This window comes from Syngnathoides biaculeatus, chromosome 7, assembly GCF_019802595.1.
Source record: "Syngnathoides biaculeatus isolate LvHL_M chromosome 7, ASM1980259v1, whole genome shotgun sequence".
NCBI lineage: Eukaryota > Metazoa > Chordata > Actinopteri > Syngnathiformes > Syngnathidae > Syngnathoides > Syngnathoides biaculeatus.
Window position 1 is genome coordinate 13078055 of NC_084646.1, and position 18023 is coordinate 13096077.

An 18023-nucleotide genomic window follows, 5' to 3' on the forward strand; every position below is an offset into this window, starting at 1 on the left:
ATGCTGATTAATTTAACCAAGAAAATAGAGACCAAAACAAATTTTCTTTTTTTTTTTAATGAGGGGGGATGGACATTAGAAAACCAAATATGAACACATGTACATTAGTTATTAAATGCGAGACTTGACGTGAGACTTGCTATAAACAACCAGGTAGATTTCAGTCCGGTTCGGTCTAGATTCTAGAACTTCTTTCCTTTATGCAATTTGTTGTGACGCCAAATGCTTTCCTTTCGGAGACGCTTCCAGTACGCCCAGCTTTCCTCTTCCAGCTCGTGAAGCTTGTACGCCGAATCCAGGTTCAACTGAAAGAGCCTGAAACGGGGAAAAACCTCATTTTAGACGAAATACATGGAAGAAAACTCAAATTGTACTGTAGATTGCAAGGGGGGAAATATGTGTTGTGTGGTTTATTGCGCTGTACAAGGTCTAAAATTCCAGCATACAATTGTTCAGCGCGTCGTTCAAAGATATCCTGGAGTGGTGAGCCACATGCTGCTTCACCAAGATTTATCTGATCACATGGAACAGGCAGATTCTCCATGACAGGTACACTATTGAAATTGATATTATTTTGCAGTTGCAGGAAAGGTGTAATTTCATTCCAATGATATGTAATGTCTAATCTTGATATATTTATATAAAATGTAGATATTTTATATTTAGAGAAAAAAAAACGAGTATGTGTCCAGAAGTTCAATGTGGCGGCAACCTAACTGAGAGTGCACATATTCCACTCAATCTAACATTTTCAGTTTCAAAATGGTCCAGTGTAGCACAGTGGCGCCAGTACATGTCCGAACGCACATTCAGAATCATTATTGATTTTATTGCTTGTTGGCATCAACGTCTTCTGCTACTTTACAGGGCACAGCTCCAAAGTTAAAAAAAATTGAGTAAAATAAAGGTAAGTTGTTCTACTGTTTTTACATAGAAAGTGTTGACACTTGACCACCATGAAAAGGGAAGAGCAGATCGGCAGTTTGACAACAAAACCATTGGAGGAAATGTAAGGAGAAGCTTGAACCCGGCAAGATGGTATCATTTTTAACTGTATTGTTATGAATTAGTTATGTATCAATTGGTTATGCATCACAGAGAATCGATGTGTTGATCAGTCGTTGTTCTTCTCTAATGTGAGAATATGATGCATGTTATTGACGAGTGTGACAAATCAATCGTCTCTGTGATTGAATTATTACTTTCACAACACATGTTCACTTAATTCTTCAAAATGATCAATAATAAAGTTAAAAATATGATCAACGCTGTTACTCTTCGCAAACCCTATCGTGCGTGGGCTTCTGTGGCCCTGGACAAGAACAGTGCAGAACCATCAAAACGTTCTGGTTATCTTAATGGAGCCGAATGCATCTGACAAAATGACTTTTATTGTTGTAACCATTCGCCAGCGGAATCACCTTCAATGAAAACCGCCGTCTTTTATTTGCAGCTATATTGTTATCATTGGCCACGTTACAAGTACCGCAGCAATATTAATGTGTGATATAATGAAAAGAAGATGGAAAGGTGCTTACCACTCTGGATATTCCTCCACGGGTTTGAGTTTGGTGTCTTCTCCCTGTTTGTAAATGTTGGTCCCCACTGCATAAGAAGTCAGTCGGACTGGATCTTTGCACACCTCTGGTCCTTTCAGCTCGTCTTTAACCATCCCCTTTCCTTTGCTTTTGACGACTAAAGGAGGGACATTGCCATTGCTGTTGAAAACACGTCGCCGTCGAGGGAAAGACACGAACACTTGCACTGAAAAAATTTGCTTTACTCACCTACTTTTTTCGCATATCCACATGCTTGTAACTTATTTAACACGTTATTCCTGTGAAGGGTTAGACGTGGCGCATTACTTATAAAGTGTTTAGTTAACAACGCGAAGCTTAATAAGGGGTGACCCGACATTTTTTTTTTTTTTACAGTAAATTGCTAACTAGAGGCGACATTAGCGTATCGTGCTACAATTTGACATTCATTCTTCGACTTCCTTTCAGTCGACTCTGTCGTGACACTGCTTCGAAAACTGCATTGCCCCCTGTAGACAGCGAGACGCACTGCATCCTATATTAGCTGACGTGTTTTATATACGTTTTACTCAACTAACTGGATTCATTTCTAGCAGACACGTCTCCGTGGAAGAATACCCATAATATAAATATATTATCAACACAAATGAAGTTTGACTGCGTATTTTTATAGTGTTACTGTTTCGTATGTTTTGCAGGAGCTCTCGGAAATAAGTTATTGACGTAATCGAGAAGCGACAGTGTTATTGTTTACGCTCAGGACAGTAAACGAAAGTGTTGATTCGTTCCTAAAACACATATATACTTGGGTTTTTGTCAACAAAAGAGCTCTTCTAGAAGCCACTTTTCCACGGACGTTAAGCCTTGCTAAGTCTACATTGAAAAAAACGCTAATTTTACAATAATTTTCATAAAACTAGCTAACCCTGTATGAATGACGACAGAGCCATATCCTTGCTTACCGCTTAGACAGCCGTAGACCCGCCTCTCGTTATTCCTTTTCTGTAAATGAAAGTGATCCGCTTTTTTTCTTTTTTACAGTATTTTGAGTAATATGTTCCTGTCATGTTATATTACTTGTTTATATAGAAAAGGTAGAGGAAATCGCTTCCCAAAACACCCAGTTACTTACTGAACTGAACGTATTTACTACGGATATAATTTATTTCGTAATATTTGTCTTCTATTTCTTAAGTTATTTTAGGTTTTGCATCACTATTTGGTTCATAGCGGTCCCTCACCACGGCTTCCGTAATCCAGTCTCATCGCCTCCGATGTATTTATTGAGTTGCGACCTTTTATTGTGACGAGATAATGAACTTTTGTAGACAAGACGCGCCCCCTCGACTTTCATGCATGACTACACTTCAACGGGTGGGGGCAAAACTGTCAGCGCATTCCATGTGTGTATGGTACAAAAACCAAAATGACATGGTTGCAGGCACATTCTGCTGCATACGATGGCACAGAACGCTCCACAATCACCAAAACGCAACTAGGAATAACTATTTACAAGTAAAAATATTTTGTGTTTTTCCCCAAGTGTTCTGTGTTGGCATCAGACATTTTTTCCTGTAAACTAAAAAGCGTATCTAACGAAAATTGGTTGAGAAATGTGCAAATTATGTCTCATTTCCAATGACTTCTTTGCCTTTGAAAGCGGAAAATTGACCCGACCAACGTGGCCGCTAAGGAAGCACGCGGCTTAGCCGAGCTGCTGCAGCCCGCTACCACATCTAGTCTTCTGTTCATGTCTGTGACTTGTTACGTCAAAAATAGACCTACTTTCTCGCTTAACCTGATAGAGCGGGTCCGACCCTGCTTCTATTCGTTAAGTACCGATTGTGAAACAATCCTCCAAAATGACTTGCAGCAAAGTGGACAGCCGTCGACGCTGTGGCTCCGAGGGTGAGCGGAGGCGAACGCAAGTGAGCTAGCTAGTTAGCCCAGGTAGCTTCGCCGGTCGTTTACCTCCAGCAGTCAGCCCGGCGTCGGGCGAAAAGAACCGGCCAGGCTGGAGCCGCTTTACAGCCGGTGAGGGTGAAACTTTGCCCGTCGCATAAGGAGAAGTAGCTTCTCAACGATGGCCTCCAGCTTCCTTGACATGGTATACGTTTTCGCTTTCTCTCTCATCCGGCTCCGGGTTTGAGTGATTTCTGTGTTTGAACGTAGTGTTGCTGTGTGGTCCGCAGGACGAGTCGTCCCCGGCAGCCCTGACCGACCTGTGCCTCACCTTCGTCAGCCAGAACCTGGAGTGCTTGTGCGTGAAGCGCGCTGACGGGTCCCTGTGCTTCAGGGAAGCTGTGCTCTTCCCCCAAGAGCTCGCAGACCAGCTGTTGGCTAAAATGGCAACCGAGGGTAAGTAAAGTAAGCAAGCAAGCGCACTACATCTCCCGATGTGGAGAAAGTACTCATTCGCATTGTGTAAGCGATGTGCAACAATAAACCCATTATCAAATTAATCCGTAACTATTTTGGTAATTGGTCAGTCGACCTTTTGAAAGGTGAAACTGGCCAAATCGTCCGAATTAAAGATTTTCACCAGTAAATAGAAAGTACGAGTACCTATCATAGCCTCATTTCAAAGTATTGGGTACTTCTAAAGGCTGCCAGTAGCAGCCACAGATCCCTGAGGGAGGAAAAAGGGACATCAAGTAAGTCCTCCTCTGCATGAAACCGGACTGATTGTCTTTGTGTTTAATCAAGAGAGAAAATCATCTGTCAAACATCAGGATTTAGTTTGAAAACCATTGATTAGCATTTTTTTTTGCCCATTTCCATTTTACAGACAAAAATAGTGACTGAATCATGATACATTTCTATATTTGTGTTTTTTGTAACAGTTTTTCCAGTTTGAAATGATGTCCCTTTATAATACATCCATTTTTAAATCCCCGTGTCAAAGTCTGTTCCAATTGCAGTGGATGAATCTAACTTTCCTCTAAAATGGAATAGACTTAAATTTTTCTAATTGCATTTTCCCTATATGCAAAATTCTACGTTATCCATTGAACAAAGTGCACATATCCAACACAGGTCTGCTCAACGACAGCACGGTGGGCGTGTTCCGGAACTGCGAGTACCTGCGGCTGAGGCGTGCGTGCGTTCGCACTGCACGCATTTCCGCAGAGGCCTTCCAGCGAGCCCTCTGTCCTCACAGGCTGTCGGAGCTGGACGCCGCGCGGGTCAACGCCGACCTCACCATCCCCGACATTCTGCACGGACTGGCCACTAATAAATACTGTCAGGTAAGGAAGGATTTGTACCTAAGACGATGTGGCTCAGGTCCGCTTACCTGTACGCACTCTCTACAACAGGGGTGTCAAACTCATTTTTGTCATGGGCCACATTTTACAAGCGGTTCCCCTCAGAGGGCCGTTATGACTGTGAAGCTATAAAAATCTTTAACCGCCTCATCATATTTACATGTGAAATTTATGATCTCGTTTTGGAATCAGAAATTGAGAGTAACGGGTTTTTCAACTATTGTGGTTTGGTAACACAAAAACGCTTGTGACATCTTGTTATCATTTATTATATAACAGTTTGAAATTTTGGTACAGATTTTAGCAAAAATCATGAAAGTTGATGCATATGATTTGCCTTTGCGGGCCACATAAAATCATGTGGTGGGCCGGATCTGGCCCCCGTGCCTTGCGTTTGACACCTGTGGCCCACAAGGACAACCCATGTGCGTTTCTCCCCGCGCAGGAGTCCCTCCAGCGACTGGTTCTGACGGGCCTCACCATGTCCTCCCTGGAGGAGCCGAGCCGCCACGGTTTCAGCGCCCTGCAGGGCCTGCGCTCGCTCTCCCTGGCCAACGTGGACTTCTACGACTCGGGTCTGGCCGACGTGTGCTCCCTGCCCCGTTTGGAGAGCCTGGATCTGTCCAACACGTCGGTCACCAACCTCAACCCACTGCTGGGCCTGAAGGAGAGGCTGCGCTCGCTCACGCTGCACCAGCTGAAGAGGCTGGAGATGAGCACCGCGCAGCTGCTGGGCGTCATCGGCCAGCTGGACGTGTTGCAGGTGAGCCGCTGCGGAGCACCGCAGCAAAGGGTCCGGGCTTTTGTAAAAAAATTTTTACGTGTCCGTTTAATCGCAGCATTTGGACATTAGCGATGACAAACAGTTCACCTCCGATGTCGCTCGGCAACTGCTTGGACAACCCAGCATACTCCCAGCTCTCGTTTCTCTGGATGTGTCGGGAAGGAAACAGGTAACCCAAATGAATACTGTATGTACAGCATGTTTATGTACAAATATTGGTGCTATAATTACTTAGCTACGTGGCATTTTGTTGCCTGTGTCCAATCTGTATGAAAAGTCTTTGAACATTACCTCAAATTCTCCTTCAAAATGTGCAGCCCAAAACATCCTCTCCTGGTAATGACACATCTTTTTCTTTTCCAACACAACACATTGCAGTGTTGACTGATTTTTCCAGTCACGCCTCCCCGGCAGTGTTTGATTTCGCAAGATCATAAAAGATTGGTTACGGCAATATTGTAATAATGTAGTGTTGTCAGTGCCTGGTCGAGAGACTGTAAGAATTTTTTGCAGCAGTCTGACATCGTGCCATCGGGAGAGACCACATTTGTCTTGTAGTCTGGTCCAGCCGTCACGAGTGCCTCACCATTACCGGTTTTTCCAGTCATAAACCATAGCTCGATCAAAATATAATTGACCTTTCTGATGGCGACCTTGAGCTTCGCCCCCTTAGCCATGTCCCACAAGCTTCTAAAATGGCAATTGAACACAACATGTTTGAAGTGGATTCTCTATTGCGTATTCCAGATAATATTGGGGTATGTTTTTTGCCAAATGCGTCAGACTTGTCCAAGAGAGTTCTACAGAGAGGTCTCAACTATTTCACGCAAGGAATTAAGGAATTCACGGAATTTGGTTTTGGTCGGAGCAGGACGCAATGTCAGCGTTACGGCGAAACGTTGGCGATCGATGGGAATAAAGTTTGACGCCTCACAAACGTCATATTGAAATCCAACAGGATAAAATAGTGGAATTGTACTGCATATGTAAAGCAAGGTGAGTACTTTTTACTTGGAAAGATCACGAGTAATATCATTGTAATCTTTATAAGTGAGTGGGTTTTAAAGTCTGATGTGATACAAATAGGCAAATAGACATTTTTCTCGCATGACATGGCGTATTTACATATTACTAACCCGACTCTTCGGCATAAAATATTGCACACTTCGTTCAGCAGGTCAGTGATACTCTAACAAAGCCAAAGTTGTTCTCCTGCAATGTATAAAGCACTGATGATAATTCAATCAAACTCAGAGAAGATACTTCTCCCTAACTTGCCTTCGAAGATGCAACAATGTGTTTGTTCATATTGTTCACATTTAGTTGTAGGTGCGCTCTTCCGCGAGTCCTAATCTATCGTAGACACTTCGCCAACTGTGTTTTGGGCTTTGGAAAATTAATCAACCGGGCCCCTTGTAACCTAGCCGTATATCTGTAATCAGAATTGCACGTTCCCCAAGTGCATCTGAGGACCATTTTCTTCACAACATTAACTTTTCCAAGCGCACGCTACAGACAACCAGCATTGCTTGTGGGACAACATGGCGGCATGGGCGTGTCAAGCCAGGGGTTATGACAATATGGCTATCTGATTGGCTATTATTGTACGAGTGATTGGCAGGTCGGAAAATCCCATTGTTTTCACTCTTGTTAGCTCTGTGTTTAGAGCCAAAATTGAAGTTATGAGCAAGCTTTGGATACACAGCAATAGCAAATGTTACGGACTGTCTGTATTTACTTGAGAAAATCGCTGATTGCTCACTCAATAGGCCCATAATGCATGGCCGGTGTTACAGTGTTGCATTGAAAAGAGTGGCTATGCATTGCCAACTTGTTTTAAAGCCATTAAAAACTAAGTTATCTTTCATATGTCCCCTTTAGAAAATGCCATGTGAACTTTGCTGACAGCAGGGTGTCTTTTTGCAGGTTACTGACACGGCTGTGAAGGCCTTTATAGACGAGAGACCCCAAATGACATTTGTGGGACTTCTGGCCACGGACGCCGGTTTTTCTGACTTCCTTTCCGGAGAAGGAAACCTGAAAGTAGGAATTAATATTATTTTTTTCTTTCTTTTTTTTTTTTTTTTTTTTTTTTTTTAATTGTCCCCAAGCACAAAATTCACGTTTAAAAATATATATATAACACCGCACCTGGACCAAATAAAATTTTGCAGAGAGAAAAATCGGATACTTTCAGAAAATGATACTCTGGACTTAAAATTTTCGATTATATTAAACCTGTTGCTAATTTGCAACCCCTGCCCGGAAAGGGCTAAATTGTCACTCAAAGTATGACTCAAGCCACTCTATTCTTGAGTCCTGTACAATTTTCCCAAAAAGTAGCTGAGTTAAATGGATTGAATTATTAAAATGTAATCATTTATCTCATGAAATAATTCACTTTTTGGTATATTTTAAATAAAGAATATATGTATATGTACAGCACATTTAGCATTTTTGGATGAGTTAATTTAATGAACATTATTGTATTGATTGGTTCATGAATTTAATTCCAAGAGGCAAACTGAACTTTTTTACTTAATAGCATTAAGGGATTAATAGCAAAGACAAAGATAGTTTGTTTGTCTGCCTTCAAACAGGTGACAGGAGAAGCTAACGAAACGCAGATCTGCGAGGCGCTGCGCCGCTACAGCGAACGGGAAGGCTTCGTGAGGGAAGCGCTCTTTCACCTCTTCAGCCTCACGCACGTCATGGAGAAGCCTCGGCCGGACATCCTAAAGGTGCGGACGCGCACGCCCGGATCAACCTCCGTGACCCGTTGACGGTCTTGTACTGAAAAATGTCTCCCCAGCTGGTGGTCCTCGGCATGAAGAACCACCAGGCCACGCTCAACGTCCAGCTGGCGGCGAGCGCTTGCGTCTTCAACCTGACCAAGCAGGACCTGGCAGCCGGGATGCCGGTCCGCCTGCTCAGCACGGTCACTCAGCTGCTGCTGGAGGCCATGAGGACGTTCCCCAACCACCAACAGGTAGCAACTTTTGTTTTTTTTTTTTAACCTGGGCTTTGTGATTCGGTTAGCAACCTGGTACAAATGGACTCAGCTATCAACTACCGTATTTTCTGCACTATAAAAGCCTTTCATTTTCTCAAAAGCCGACGGTGCGGCTTATAAGCCGGTGCGCCTTTATATATGGATCAATATTGAGCCTTTAGTGCAGCTCCATCTAATGGACGCATAACATAACCCCAGCCTCTACTGTAGCGTCTATTCTATGCGCCTTATAATCTGGTGCACCTTATATATGGAAAAAGTTTTAGAATATGCCATTCATTGGGGGTGCGCCTTATAATGCAGTGTGCCTTATAGTGCGGAAAATACGGTACTTACAGTGCACAAACAATGAGTACAGTGTGATGTTTCGCTTTGTTTTCCAGTTGCAGAAGAATTGTCTGCTGTCTCTCTGCAGCGACCGCATTTTACAAGATGTGCCATTTAACAGGTAAGAAGTGAACGCACGACCGTGTGGAAGTAGATTAGTGCCAACCAGGATTTGAATTTGAAATGTAAAGTCATTACATTTTCAATAGTTGTTACATTTCGCTGTCTGAAATTCAACTGGCTACAATTCGCTGTCTAAAATTCACTGTCTGTGCCACCAGGCAGAACACCCAGCCAATCGCAGTTTTGCTTTCTTAGTCACATGACGTCACATACTAAGAAAGCGTTACTGGATTGGCTGGGTGTTCGGTTCTGACCTGAAGTAACCCTGCCTGGTGGCACAGACGGTGAATTTTAGACAGCGAATTGTAGCCGGTTGAATTTCAGACAGTGAATTGTTAACAATGAAAAGTTACTTTGAAATACAACTATTGAAAATGTGATCACTTTACATTTCAAATTCAAGTCCTATTTCACTTTACATTTCAAAATCAAATCGTGGTGGCATTAATCTACTTCCATGCGAACGGGCATTGCAATGTAGGAGCCTTTGAAATAGAGCATTTTTGTTTTTAAAAATTTTTGGTGCTCATTTTCAAGGTTTGAGGCAGCTAAACTGGTAATGCAGTGGCTCTGCAATCACGAGGACCAGAATATGCAGAGGATGGCTGTGGCTATCATATCCATACTGGCTGCTAAGGTATGCTTGTATGCTTGTTTTTATTCTGTTTTGTTTCTCTTTTTTTTAATACTTCACTTCTAAATGTCTTCCCCAGCTGTCCACAGAGCAAACAGCTCAGTTAGGAGCAGAACTGTTTATAGTCAAGGTAAACTATATATACATATATTTTTCTTAAATCCAAATTTGTACAAATTGTATGTTTTTAATCCATCATCCCGTCCCCCCTGCAGCAACTGCTCCACATTGTGCGTCAGAAGGCCACACAGGGCATAGTGGATGCCACCCTCAAATTCACCCTGAGTGCCCTTTGGAACCTAACCGACGAGTCTCCGACGACCTGTCGCCATTTTATCGAGAACCAAGGACTAGACTTGTTCATTAAGGTTCTAGAGGTACACACAGACCAAGCCCATCATCAACAAAACTACATTTTTAGCTACAGTAATGTAAATTAGGATACTGTTGGGGGGCAGGGGAGTGGGGTTCATTGTTTTTCAGCTTTGCAATTCCATAAAGTGTTACTCACAAATCATACGGACTCGCTCAACACAAGAAAATATTTTTCAGAAGACCGCTTTCAACCTCATTTCCGTCGTAAAATCATTTTGACTGTTTCTTATGCAGAATTTTAATTTCTGGAAGATGGTAAAATGTGGGTTTTCATCAAAATATTACCAAATTATAAAGTAGTTTTTGTGTTGTGAATATTCTTTAAATCAACTACAGAAATTGTAACTTCAGATGCATATGTACATAAAAAATACAATAATCTGCACTATTTTTGTAACATTACAACAGTTTTACCAATACAATTTTTATTCTCGCAGCCTCACAAATTCATTCTCACAACACTACATTATTCCCTAACTCAATTTCAAAAACTTTTGATTTAATTTTCTTACCATTCCAATATTGTTTTCATTTTACTCATATACTTACAACTATGTTCTTGTAACAGCAGCTTTTTTTTTTTTTTTTTTTGTAATATTACAACTCAATTCCTGTGACTGTATGGGTGAAGTATCTCAACATTTGAACTTCCATCCATCCATTTTTCTTAGCCACTTATCCTCACAAGGGTCGCAGGAGTGCTGGAGCCTATCCCCGCTGTCAACGGGCAGGAGGCAAGGTACATCCTGAACTGGTTGCCAGCCAATCGCAGGGCACAGAGAGACAGACAACAGTCGCACTCACAATCACACCCAGTGGCAATTTAGAGTGTCCAATTAATGTGTTTTTGGGATGTGGGAGGAAACCGGAGTGCCCAGAGAAAACCCACGCAGGCATGTTGCATGGGGAGAACATGCAAAATCCTCACAGGCTGGGCTGGAATTGAATCCTGGACCTCAGAACTGTGAGGCCAACACTTTCCAGCTGCTCCACCGTGCCGCCCATTTGAACTTTACTCTCGCATTTTAACCCGTTTGAGGTCCATTTCATGATAAAAATAAAATGCTATGCACTTTACCTGTGAACTTAATGTATCCTTGTCTAAATGTCTGAATGAACGTCCACGTTTAGTGTTTCAATACTTTTGCAAAGTCCCTCTCCATTCTCAGTGGGAAGTTGAAAATCTGCCTGAAGTCTCAGGGAGTATCATCAGCAGATTGTAACTGAAAGATTCACAGAAAGCAATAAATGTGGCTGTCGATGGAAGTTTAAAAAAATAAGAGCTTTGGCGAATTTTGCCCTAAGTGACATGCTCTTGTAACATTTACACCTATTTTTATAACATTACAACGCAGCACTCACCACTTTTTTTCCCCCAGCGTGCCCTTGTAGTCGTATTTTCAGTAGGAATCCTTTTCAATTTTAAGTTGTGGTTTCACACTCGTATTATATCAAAGTCTCATAAAATTGTGTGCAGCATACGCAGTACAGCTATTAATCATACACACCATCAATCCAGCCACGCCACATGATCTCCTATTAAAAGTGCTCCAGTATATGCCTGTGTGGGAAGCGTGACTCACTTGTTTTGCTCTTTTCTCCGCAGTCTTTCCCTAACGAGTCGTCCATTCAGCAGAAGGTTCTCGGCCTGTTGGTGAGCAATTTGTATTTTAAGACTTTATTAAAAAAAAAAAGAAAACAAGCACCATCATGAACTCGTGCAAAAATTCTTGACAGTGAATCAACATCCGCTTATGATATAAAGGGACCAAATAATGGTGTTCTAATGCTTTTACAGTTGTACCCCTCTTACATGATTTAAACACATTTGAACCATCCATCCATCCATTTTCTTAGCGGCTTATCCTCACAAGAATCGCAGGGAGTGCTGGAGCCTATCACAGCTGTCAATGGGTACACCCTGAACTGGTTGCCAGCCAATCGCAGGGCACATCGAGACAAATAGCCGCACTCACAATCACACCTAGGGGCAATTTAGAGTGTCCAATTCATGTTGCATATTTTTGGGATGTGGGAGGAAACCGGAGTACTCGGCACGGGGGGGGGGCATGCAAACTCTACACAGGCGGGGCTGGGATTGAACCCGGGTCCTCAGAACTGTGAGGCAAATGCTTTACCAGCTGCCACCCATTTGAACTGATTTTTAAAAAGAAAAAAAAGAAAAACCCTCCCAGTTGATTACTGTAAAACTGAAATAACCACAGAAATAACTGAAGAAAGTTAAGTTAAAAATACACACATATAATGCGAAACACCATAGATGGGCTAACAGAAATGAGGTAGGTATTACCGTCATTATATATCTTCAAATGAACACAAACTGGTAATACAGCAATACTCTCAGGCACATTTCTACAATGTAACAATGAGTATTGCTGTTCAATACCACAGTACAGTATTTGTTTTAAAGGGACCGAACCTTGCTGCAAATACTGAAAATCTGCGAGTAATTGACAACCCCCTCCCCCCCAAAAAAAAAATCTTTATAATTGAATGTGGGAAACGAAACTTTTGTCTAAATGAAGTTCACCTCACTTAAATAACGTTCCTGAGCACCAAGATGGTCGCTGAGTATAAAGTATTGAATAAACAACTTTTTGGCAAATAAGTTATAGATTTTTAAAAAGAAAGAGCAGAAACTTACTATGACTTTGACTGAGGAGCATTCAAAACTACCAACATTACATCTAAACACAACAGATATAGAACCAAACAACAACAGCATTCCAGTAGATGGTGCCAATGTAATACTTTTGCATTGGCCTGAGAATTAAAAAAAAAAATGAATAGTCAAGTCTTTGAACAAAATAACAAAGGATGGATACATAATGTAAATCTCTGAATTTGGGAATGCCAGACAGCGATTATTGAGGGGTTCACTGACTTGGCTTGTTGTCCTGCGCTAGAACAACATCGCGGAGGTGGGTGAGCTGCACTGTGAGCTGATGGTGCACACCTTCCTGGACCACATCAGAACTCTGCTGCACAGCCCCGAAGTGGAGGTGAGCTACTTCGCCGCCGGCATCCTGGCGCACCTGACGTCGCGGGGGAAGGACGCGTGGACGCTCAGCCCCGAGCTCAGGTTCTCCCTGCTGGAGCAGCTGGTAAGAACCGCGACCGGCAAAATGTGCAGAACAAAAACAGAAGTCAGACATGTTGATTTTCTACTAGCACAACGTCATCATGAAGTGGCCGGCACCCGAGTGCGAGATGGTAGCTTACAGGTACGGATGGAATTATGGAAAGTGGTTCCAAGCATTTATTTGAGATCCTTCATTTGCAGCTTAAAGTCCACGTACCAGCACTTGGTACGTTGTGGGGGGGATCACTGCATATAACGAAAGTGACATTTAAAACATGAAATGCAATCAAACATATAAGATTGAAGCTTGTCGTTGTGCAACATCTAATGTAAACTTTTGAACTTTTTCCTAGCACATTTTTTTCCAAGTACACTTCAATTGTATTTAACCTCAGTATTGTACATTTGTAGGACTAAAACCTCAGCTTCTGTTTTTTTTTTTTTTTTACTGTTTTAATGTTAACCATTATGATGGTTACTAATTGAACTACATATTAATAATGAGGGGGGGAAATGCAGCAGTATTACTATTGATGTGATCACTGTTAACTAGTAGAATTTAATGTCAGTAGTAGTACAAGTAAGACAGTCATTATAGTAAGATGTAGTTGTCTTTTTAGAATGCCGACATTGCCCAAGTGAGTGCAAAAAGCGTGCAGTACTAGTAAAATGTTTTTCTCACTAGTTAGACATTTCAGTGGGTGCACTTGTAGAATGACTGTCTTACTAGTAATGCCCCTCACACACACACACACACACACATTACTGACTTCCAATACTGTATGATGTTTTTTTTGCACACTAGCAGGATAAGTTTTGTCTTACTGGTAGCGCACTTACATGTTATCAGCGAGGAAAAATGACTATAGTAGTGGGCATTTTAGTTCTACTAATAGGATCCACGAGGCTACTAGTGAGTGACACATGCCTACTAGTTGAGCCTAGTAGTCTTACAAATGCAGCACATTTGTAGAAGTAGTAGTTGGGGGAAAATACCCAGAAAAGACAACCAGTGATCCACTAGTGCTGAATTGTTTCACTCGTGAGGACAAAGCTTGTACTAGTACATGTACCTTAAGATGGATATCAAAGATACTGAATAAATGCTCAAATGGCTTTCCATATGGAATAATGTAAAGACTGTCAAGGATATCAGGGTACATTCAAATATTGCACATGTATTTTGTCCTGTAGGTCATTTAACCCCTTCTTCCCTCTGCTGGAGTGCTTCCACACGCCAGGCGTCCAGTTGTGGGCTGCGTGGGCCATGCAGCATGTCTGCAGCAAGAATGGTGAGAGACAATCACTGGACACTTCAGTAGATATTCACACACACACAGAATATAATGGAATCCAGTACAAGAGCTGGATCGAAAATGGCCGGCAGATTCATTGATCTTCATTTATTTCATGTGTTTTGTCTGGATGAGTTAAAAAAAATAGAAATACATTTATAACATTAGTCACATACCCATAAAAATGATGACTTCATTAATTCAGAAACTGTTTTCAGTCCAGAGCCATATTTGTGAAATTTCAAGATCTTTTTGGTAAACTTTTTTTGTTTGTGGGCGAGTCCACTGTATTTACAAAAACTGAATAATGCAACACAACGCAGCACAGTCACTCACATTTGAAAAATGTACGGGTGTGGTCAGTCATGCCCGCAGATATAAAATTACGGGTGTGGTCCACCAGTCATGCCCGCAGATATAAAGTTGCGGGTGTGTGTTCTGTTTGTAATTATGAGTGTACCCCTTTAAGAGCGGAGGGGGGCGGTGTCAGGTAAACTAGGAAGTAGAAGTAGGCTGAGCAGCAGTTGGTTGTTAGAGACGGTGTGCTTCCGTGTTTAAAAAAATAAAACAGATGTCAGGCTGTGGTTCACTGCGCTGGATCGGTTTTCATGTGCGCTGATAGTGTGCGACAAGTGTGCAGTCGCGCAGCTTAGTCACAGAATAAGCGACGTCTTTCAATTTCTATGTATTTCTACTTGTAACAAATTTTTTGCGCGTGATATTTCATGCGCGGCTGTGCAGATTTGCGAGTGCGCGTGGCGCATACGGGCCCGTCAAATCACACTGACTGCGGTAGGAGCCGGTGATTTGTTTCTTTAAAACAAGACTGGAGACATATTCAGGTCATTTTTTGCTTTTTTTATTTTGTCTTATTTTAATGCACTTACAATGAACCCTCACGATTTCAAAATAGTCATGGTGGAATGAATTACTTTCTGAAAGACAGGTCCATAAGCAAAAGACAAAGAAAATCCTCATGAGTTGAAAAGAAAGGTTCAAATGTTTTCAGAATGACTTAAGTGATGCTAAAAATCCATCCATTTTCTTTGCCGCTTATCCTCACAAGGGCCAGAACTGGTTGCCAGCCAATCGCAGGGCACATGGAGACAAACAGCCGCACTCACAATCACACCTAGGGGCAATTTAGAGTGTCCAATTAATCTTGCATGTTTTTGTAATTGGGAGGAAACCGGAGTGCCTGGAGAAAACCCACGCAGGCATGGGGAGAAGGTGCAAACTCCACACAGGCGGGTCCGGGATTGAACCCGGGACCTCAGAACTGTGAGGCCACCGCTTTTACCAGCTGTGCCACCATGCTAAAAAATCATACAAGCAATTTCTAATACTTAGCTACTTTTTACCCACTCTGTCCACACAACCATACCCTTAAAAAGTAAATGGCTTACAGAAATGTGACGAGGCAGGGTTCACAAGATTATGAATATTTGTGACATATTTGTAATGTGTGCGCGCACAGCCGGGCGCTACTGCAGCATGCTGTTGGAGGAAGGCGGCCTGCAGCAGCTGGAACGGGTGCACGCCAACCCGCAAACGCACCCGGACGTCGGGCAGCTCACGGAGAGCATTTTAGAGAGCCTGGAACGCCACCGGGCACGCACGGGCCGCCCCACCACCGCTCGCCTGCCGCCGCAACTGTAAGCTCCGGGGTAAAAAAATACACATATTGATATTTTTAGCTTTTTTTCCCGGCTCAAATTGAAGCAGAAATAGATAGTACCATTCTGGAGAAGTATTTACATGTATTTTACTGTTCTTTAACATTTCTTTTGTCTTAAACCAAATGCTCAAATACAAAATAAAGATACGCGATCCCTCCATATTTCCTTATTTGGGCCATCTGATCATATCAAACTTTTATTCTCTTTCAGGTAACCAATCTCGCAAGACCCGAGTGAATCTCTTATGTATATACAAATGGACAGAGTATGCAGTTGTTTGCACACAAACTTAATTTATGTCAAATACGAATGTTACCAAGTACGCTTCGAAGTTTTATGAGTTTATTTGATGAGCTGCAGCATGCCGCGATGATACCCAAGTGGTGTCCGATAAGAAATCGAAGTATAGGAAAGTGAAGTGAAAAATGTTTTGTCGACTGCAGAATGACAACAGATTAATCAATGGAGTGATGTACGTACGTGTAAATGTGTTTGTATGCTTTGGTTACAGTATAAGGTCAAAATACCAGAATATAATTAGTAATTTTACAAGAACAACAGCTTGACAATTGTCATCGCTGGAGAAAGTTCTAATTTTATCAGGTGCAATTTTTACACATGTCCATAAAGTTGACTATTTTTCCTCATAACATTACAACTTTATTCTTATAACTGCTGGATTTAACTCTTAAAATTAATTATTAATTAATTAGTTCATTAATATGTCCAAGTACCAAACATATATATGCGTTCATCTGAGATGATACGCTGTGGCGACCCTGAAAGGGACAAGCCGAAAGGAACACACCACAAAAAAGCCAATTTTACGCAAAAAACAATGGCGAATGAAGTGTAATATTTATATTACGAAAATAAAGTTTTCATGTTAGTAGCAGAAATTTTATGCAACTGACATTCTTTTATTTTTTGACAAGCTTTCCTCAAAACACGATTTTATGCTGGTAAATTTATGGCGATAAATGCAATTTTATGAGTTTTCACAACTACCCCCTTAAAAAGTCAGAAAATGCTAAAAAAAAAAAAAAAAGTCAGACAACCTTAACCATGTTACAATTGCAGCTGCCTTCTCTGAATTTTGCGAAAAATGTGACTCTCCTAATTTTGTGTGACAGGCTGGCACGGCCGCTGCCTCACAGTTCAGAGGTTGTTGCTATGTGGGTACATTTTTATTCCGGTATTGTTATAACTTTGAAACATTGCAAGAGTTATTGTCGCAAGATCAACATTGCAATATCTTGAAAATAAAATCTGAAGCTATACGAACAAATTTCTTTCTTGTGACGCTGCATCGCTTCCAACTTCCAGGCTTTAAACTCGCAACGTTACAACTTCATTCTCGTCATATTCCGACTTTATTCTCACGTCACTGTCATCTCGTAACGTTCACATTTGTATTCTTGTAACGTTGCAACATTCCAATTTTATCCGTGTGAGTCATTCTTACAATGTTACAATTTTTTTCCCCCTCATAATGCTCTGACTTTCTAAAAATGTGTTTCAACTTTATTCTTCTGACATGGCAACTTCTTCCAACTTTATTTTGTAATGTTAAGACTTTATTCCCATAAATAACTATTCTTGCGACGTCGTAATTTCTTCTCTTATTCTAATAAACGATCACTTTGACTTTATTCTTGTAATGTTACAATTTTATTGTCTTATATATCATGTGTGAGCACGTTTGTTAGCTTCAAAACGGTAATGAAATGTGTAAATATACTTTAAAGGAGAAAATGTATTAGGTTTAAAAGTGGCATCATATTATTGTACACTTGTTTGTGATGAGTCATTTTAATAAAAAAAAAATGCAAGTATCCACTTTGGTGCAATTAGTGATTTCTGATTAGGAAAAAAAGAACACTCAA

General features: G+C 41.4%; 2 protein-coding genes across 3 annotated transcripts; one reads left to right on the top strand and one right to left on the bottom strand.

The window, feature by feature from the left end:
* Window positions 1-39: 39 nt before the first annotated feature.
* mrpl54 (mitochondrial ribosomal protein L54) lies at window positions 40-3601 on the bottom strand. The gene is made up of 4 exons (XM_061825973.1): window positions 3510-3601; window positions 1788-1837; window positions 1539-1695; window positions 40-315 (listed from the first exon to the last, which is right to left on the bottom strand). The coding sequence occupies exons 3-4, from the start codon at window positions 1670-1672 to the stop codon at window positions 183-185; spliced, it is 267 nt and encodes an 88-aa protein (XP_061681957.1). The 5' UTR covers window positions 1673-1695; window positions 1788-1837; window positions 3510-3601; the 3' UTR covers window positions 40-182.
* Window positions 3505-17934, top strand: zyg11 (zyg-11 family member, cell cycle regulator). 2 transcript variants are annotated; one of them, XM_061825962.1, is made up of 18 exons: window positions 3505-3645; window positions 3731-3896; window positions 4575-4786; window positions 5250-5567; window positions 5644-5757; window positions 7515-7631; window positions 8189-8329; window positions 8401-8577; window positions 8985-9049; window positions 9589-9688; window positions 9765-9815; window positions 9901-10062; window positions 11667-11714; window positions 12988-13185; window positions 13253-13305; window positions 14358-14455; window positions 15936-16125; window positions 16348-17934. In XM_061825962.1, the coding sequence occupies exons 1-17, from the start codon at window positions 3622-3624 to the stop codon at window positions 16115-16117; spliced, it is 2226 nt and encodes a 741-aa protein (XP_061681946.1). In that variant the 5' UTR covers window positions 3505-3621; the 3' UTR covers window positions 16118-16125; window positions 16348-17934. The 2 variants fall into 2 exon arrangements, with proteins under 2 accessions (XP_061681946.1, XP_061681947.1); XM_061825963.1 differs by having other exon boundaries at window positions 15936-16113.
* The last annotated feature ends 89 nt before the right edge of the window (window positions 17935-18023 follow it).